The 6,531-nt window shown below is 49.9% G+C and overlaps 1 protein-coding gene across 1 annotated transcript; it reads right to left on the bottom strand.

The window, feature by feature from the left end:
* Window positions 1-1,919: 1,919 nt before the first annotated feature.
* On the bottom strand, window positions 1,920-4,676 carry rag2 (recombination activating gene 2; the record flags this gene model as incomplete). The annotated part of the gene is given in 4 exon segments (XM_084338955.1): window positions 1,920-2,083; window positions 2,959-3,231; window positions 3,484-3,922; window positions 3,924-4,676. Coding segments are annotated over 4 exon segments (1,629 nt in total).
* Between the last annotated feature and the right edge of the window lie 1,855 nt (window positions 4,677-6,531).

The raw sequence follows: 6,531 nt of genomic DNA, 5'->3' as shown, positions 1-6,531 counted from the left end.
AAAGAGTGACACGTTCAGCCGAACGCACAATTGGAGGGGGGCTCCCCACCCTCCAGAACATTTACTACAAGCGTTGCAAGGGGAAGGCTAAGAGAATTATTAAGGACTCGAGCCACCCGAACAACTGCCTCTTTGAACTGCTGCCGTCAGGCAAGCGATACAGGAGTCTCAAGGCGAGCACAGAAAGACTCAGAAGTAGCTTCTATCCCCAGGCCATCAGGCTGCTAAACGAACAATGAATGAACACTACACAACAACAACCACCAAACACACATAGCACACACATCCACACGCACACACTCACTTTAAACAAACACACTGTAGCACCCACTCCACACACTTTATAGCACACACCCACTTTAAACAAACACACTGTAGCACCCACTCCCCACACTTTATATTTATGGATGAAGGATTGCACTACAACTCGTACACCTTACTGTAAATTGTACCTAAAATTGTACCTCATCCCATTTCTGCTTTGCACTAGATAGTACTGTACATTAGTACACTGCATAGTATTGTGTATTGTATATTATATGGTAACTCAGAACATTGTACATATGTCTATACCGAACACTGTGACCTCATTTTCTTCTTCTAAATTCATGCTATATTATGTTATTATGTTATTTGATACTATCTTGTCTAGCACAGTCTCTGGAGCGTAACAGTAAGAAGCATTTTGTATGAAAGTATTCTGTACTTCTGTATGACAACTATTAAAGAACTTGAACTTGAATGTTATTAACAGCGTGTAGCCGACGCATGAACCGGTTGGGATTCGAATAGACGCGGCCTGGAAGCGTCAACGCGGAACTGGAAATCCGTTGGTAAAAAAAAATAGACACAGCGGCTGCGCCCTGCCTGGGATAGTTAACTTTTGGGACGGTGAATTCGCAGTAAAGGAATAATTATATGAACAAGCCAGCAGAACTATCCGAGCCCCCGGGAGGGTGATCGAAGACCTTTTGCATGTCGGCTATCATGTATGCGGGGAACGAATTGCAGAGGGAGGGCGCAACAGCCAGGTGGGGTAAGCTGGGCTGTGATGTGTGCATCAGAACGGTTACTTGTCTCGCACGCTCAGAGCGCGGAGTTGGGCAGCGGTTTTGATTGAAAAGTTTGATGGAAAAGTTTATTAACAGATTGCAGAATGGGTACAGTACAGTACAGCTCAATACATACAATTGTTAAGGGGATGCAGACCAGAGAAAGACTTTCGTCTTGTTTACATCAGGGTGCCCCATTTTCAATTCATCATAGTATCCTCTAGTGAACGAGAGTGTTGGTTATGACGTGACAGACAGTGGAGCTGTTTGCAGATAGCGAGCATTTTGACGTGTTGCGTGGTGGCGATGTCTCACAGACAATACAACTACAAGTATAATTATATAATATATATTTTATATAAAAAAAAAATTATATAAAAAAAATAAAAAAATAATCAAAAACGATCGATATCTCAGCACCCCCACTCCCCGTGGACTTCTCGCGTCCCTGCCCTGACGTTGGTATAGGGGGTGAGGAGGTCTGCTAGGTAAACAGGGCGTGTACAGTTTTACAGCAAACACTGCAACACCTGGCCTGGTAAACATGTTGGATATTTTTTATTCACTCAATTCACATACAAATGTAATCTTGTGAAAACACATTAGAAAAACGCGGCAAAATAATATCAAGGTTTGATTTAATTTGTATTGGTTTATCTCACGATACATGCAATTCTCTATACAAATATTACAAATCTGAATATATCATGTATTTTGCAGGTTAAACTTCACACAAAAGTCTCTACATTCGACATTATCACTGATAAAAGTTTTCCAAATTCACTTTCTACCACACCAAGCAAAACTATTCCAAATGTTGATGTTGAAAAAAATGCTCATGTGACACAAAAGCCACACCCATCCATGTCATTCAAACAGCCTCCTCAAGAAGCTCTTCTTAGCCGGGGGGGTCATCTTCAAGGAGGGCGGGGGGGTCTTCCTGCGCCGCGTCTTCATGGGACTGCGCTTCAGGGTCAGCGGCTGCCTCGGCGGCGGCGGGGTCGTCTCCCCGCGAGGCGGGCCTCCGTGGTCTAGGGATGAGTTAGAATATTCGAAAAACAGTCTCCACGTTCGATTTTCACGTCAGAGTAGAATTTTCTTTTAATATATAATTTTTAGTGCTGTCAATCGATTAAAATATTTAACTTGATTAATCGCATGATTGTCCATAGTTAACTCGCGATTAATCGCAAATTAATCGCATTTATTTATTTATTTGTTTTCTTCTTTTTCTTAAAAGTGAATCGTGAGTTAAAAAAAATTGTGGCGTTAATAGAATCGGGCGATAACGTGTTAAGTAAGGGATAATGTATGGCTACGAGGTCATTGTCGCAAAATAATTGACCGACACAGAGTTTAAAATACCGAGGCGCCGCGCCGAGGTGTTTTAAACGTAGTGAAGGTCAATTATTTTGCGACAATGACCGAGTATAGCTATAAATTATCCCGCTTATTACATGGCTAACTTACTAACAATATACCTAATTCATTTGACAAATCGCAGTTGTTCTGTGGCTCTGTCAGCCCAAATAAAGTGATTATTATTATCGCGGGCAGTCTCTGTGTTCTGGCTCCGCTGTGTTGCTCCGCCCCCTGTCACGGCAGTGTCTAATTGCACTGAAACAGTGTGTCAGTGGGCTTGATTGCGAACAGCTGCGCTCTGCGGTCATTATTGAAAAATCTGCGGTCATTATTGAAAAATAATGGTGTCATTTTGACTTATTGTTGGTCAGCTGAGCCAATATTTTTTTAGTTTCGGAATTCAATTTAAATGAACAATAAATCAAAATGACACCATTTATTTATTTTTTATTGGGGGGGGGGGGGTCGAATATTCGAATATTCGGTCTTAAGAACAGTAGACTATTCGAATGATATGATCTTGGTCAGTCATGCACATCCCTACCGTGGTCCCGGCAGAAGTACTTGCTCTTGCCCCACGAGAGCGTCTGCAGCCGGGCCTCCGTCAGCTCCATGCACCGGGCGTGGACCCAGTGGCCCTCCTCCTCTCCCCCAGAGCACAAGACCATGGCCGGCCGGTGCAGCTCGGTGGAGTAGTGAGGCTCCCAGGTGTCGGCGTCCGCCTGGCAGCCCAGGCAGCACTTCACCCAGTAGCCCGTCTGCGACTCGTCCTCCTGGTCCTCCTGGTTGTAGGTGTCGTCCTCCTCCTCCTCCTCCTCCTCCTCCTCCTCCTCCTCCTCCTCCTCCTCCTCCTCCTCCTCCTCCTCCTCCTCCTCCTCCTCCTCCTCCACCTCCTCCTCCTCCTCCTCCACCTCCTCCTCCACCTCCTCCTCCTCGTGCTCCTCCTCCTCCTCCTCCTCCTCCTCCTCCTCCTCCTCCTCCTCCTCCTCCTCCTGCTCCTCCTCCTGCTCCTCCTCCTGCTCCTCCTCCTCCTCCTCCTCCTCCTCCTCCTCCTCCTCCTCCTCCTCCTCCTCCTCCTCCTCCTCCTCCAGTGGACCGGAGTCCTCGCAGTCTGTGGGTTCCTGGCTGCAGCCCTGGGTGGCCTCCTTCTCGCCCTCCTCCCTCTGGAAGCCCACCTGATAGAAGTAATGTGCGTCCTGCGGGGCACCCCTCCCCTCAGACGGGACCCCTATCAGGGCGCCTCCCTCCCCGAGGCTCCCGCCGAACCAGGTGCGGCTGTGACAGATGTCCTCGGTCCACGCCGGGGGCTCCAGGGGCTCCACGCGGAGGCCTTCGTCATCATCCAGGACCACGGCGCTGCACTCCATCCTCTTCCGAGAGTCGGACCGATACCCTCCCAGCACCACGTACCTGTGGGCGGCGCCCCCCGTGGTGTGCGTGACGACGGCGCTGGTGACGGACAGGCCGGTGTCCAGGGAGGACGCGCAGGAGAGCACGGGGGGGGCCGCCGCCCTGGGGGAGCTCCACCCGCAGGCGGAGGAGTCGAGGGGGCCGGGAGTCGGAGGAGAGGGTGTGACCGCCCAGGAGGTAGACGCGGTCGTCCCTGGCGAGGGCCACGTGGAACGACTGTCCGTCGGAGGAGCTCAGCTCGGGCAGGGCGTGGGCGGAGCTGCGGCCGGACGCTGGGTCGATGAGGAACACCCGCGGCGGACAGTCCACCACGCGGTTCCAGTTCTCCGTGGTGCGGCGCTCTCCCGGCGACGCGTGAGACCGGCCCCCGAAGAGCACGTAGGCCTTCCTGCCGCGGCTCCGCACCACGCTGAGCGAGTGGCCGTACCGCGCGCCCGGCGTGTCGTCCCCCGTCAGCTCCTGCTCCCGGCAGCGCAGGGTGACCTTGCGTTTGCCGCCGCCGCCACGGTTGTCCAGGGTCAGCAGGTAGAGGCTGGCGGAGATCTCGTTGTTGGGCGTGCGCCCGCCGTGGATGAGGTAGCCCTCCGTGAGGCCGTCATCGTGGGGGTCGTCAAGGCGGGCCACGGCGGGATACCGCAACGGGGGCAGGTAGCAAGAGTCGTTGGAGAAGGCGACGGCTCTCAGTTTGAGCTCGCCGGATTTCAGCCGTATGGAGAAGACTCCCGTGGGACAGGAGCGCCTGGGCCAGCCCTTCTGGCCGAACAGGAACACCTGCCCGCCCAGGTGCAGCAGGGAGCAGCCGGGCTGCAGGAGGCCGGCGCAGTTCACCGGAGTCAGCTGGCGCAGCGACATGCTCGTCACAGGTGCCTGTGTGAAAACAACACACGCAGAGTTCTGTTGCTTGTTTTGATGGAGGCCTTTTTTCTTCCTTCCTTCCTTCCTTCCTTCCTTCCTTCCTTCCTTCCTTCCTTCCTTCCTTCCTTCCTTCCTTCCTTCCTTCCTTCCTTCCTTCCTTCCTTCCTTCCTTCCTTCCTTCCTTCCTTCCTTCCTTCCTTCCTTCCTTCCTTCCTTCCTTCCTTCCTTCCTTCCTACCTACCTAGACATAGTGATGAGAGAGCAACACCAGCGATTCTGCTATTAGCACAAAATGTTTAAGGCTCATTGTCATTGTTTATGACAATTACTTTGTAATAAAATGTATATTGTTCGGGGTCAAACCAAGCGGTGTAGTCGTTGCACCGCTATCCACCTGTCATCTAAATGTATGTCGATGTTTTCACTAACGTTATAGCCAATTTCACGTGATTGGATAGAAAGGGCATAGGTTTGGTTTCCAAATTCGGGGGGACACGGATTGTCTGGGGGTTTTAGCGTCAAACACTTAATTTTTTCATTGTGGTGTACTTGTATGCACCAATTTGTGCCTTTTCTGCATACATTTATTGCGGATATGTCTTTTTTTTATCCACTTTTTCTCCTCTTTTTTTCTATTTTTCTCCCATCCCAATTCCACTGTGCCAATTCTTCCCTCCCCTGTCTTGAACCTTGCTTGCATATTCCCCCCACTGGCCGGTTGTAGGGAGGATAGAAGCCTTGCATCACGTGTCCCCTCCGATACATGAGGAGGCAGCCTGTCACATCTTTTCACCTGCCAGCGCGGACTCTCATTGGCGAGGTGTAACGTGTGGGAGGCTCACACTACCCCCGCCATTTCCTGTCCCTGCTGTGCAGCCGTCCCCCAACCGACCTGTAGGAGTCGCTGTCCACAACGTCCAGATTACCACCCATCGACTTCCCCCCGCTAACTCTGCAAATTGAGTTAGTATGACGGCTGGCTCAAGCCGGAGGCAACGCCGACAGCCGGAGTCGAACCCGGTGTCTCTTGCGTTGGTGACGAGCGCAATGTCCGCTCCGCCACCCAGCCGCACCATCTTTATTTATTTAAAGGAAAAGACAACATTCAGGTACCCACTGACAAATATAATGGAATAAGCCAGTAAGGATCTCAGGCATTCTGTATTGCTTTCAAATATTTATTCTCCTGTATTTGTATAATATATTCTATAGTTACAGGTAAGAAGGATAATCTAAATTCAATGTAGTTAATGGTCAGAAAACACCATTACCCAGTAGACACAGCGCAACATCGGATCCAGAGGACAGCTATGCAGCACGCTAACGTTACTTCTCTTTTTCCTCCAGTCAACAACAACGAAAAAGCTAGTTGAAGTTGTTATTTAAAAATGTTTGGACTTTATGGTGTTCTTGTTTCATTCTTGACTTATTGTGATGTTTCTTCTTGACTTGTTTAAAGAAGACGTGTCCGGCCCATGGGGACATTAACGTGTGTTTGTGTGAGTTATTTGGTACGTTTCTGAAACAATAACGTTAGCTGACGTTAATTAGCCGCGTAGTTGCTACCAAGCCAACAGAGGCCAGGTGGAGCTCAGGTAATAGTAATATCAAACACGGTTTTGTATTGACTCCCCCTGCAGCAGCTTGCTAAGTAAGGGATCATGTATAGCTACGAGGTCATTGTTGCAAAATAATTGACCGACACGGAGTTTAGAACACAGAGGCGCCTCGCCGAGGTGTTTTAAACGCAGTGAAGGTCAATTATTTTGCGACAATGACCGAGTATAGCTATACATTATCCCGCTTATTACATGGCTAACTTACTAACAATATACCTAATTCATTTGACACC

This window comes from Notolepis coatsorum (genome assembly GCF_963971535.1).
Source record: "Notolepis coatsorum genome assembly, contig: SCAFFOLD_710, whole genome shotgun sequence".
Lineage (NCBI taxonomy): Eukaryota > Metazoa > Chordata > Actinopteri > Aulopiformes > Paralepididae > Notolepis > Notolepis coatsorum.
This window is presented reverse-complemented; position numbering and strand designations above follow the sequence as displayed.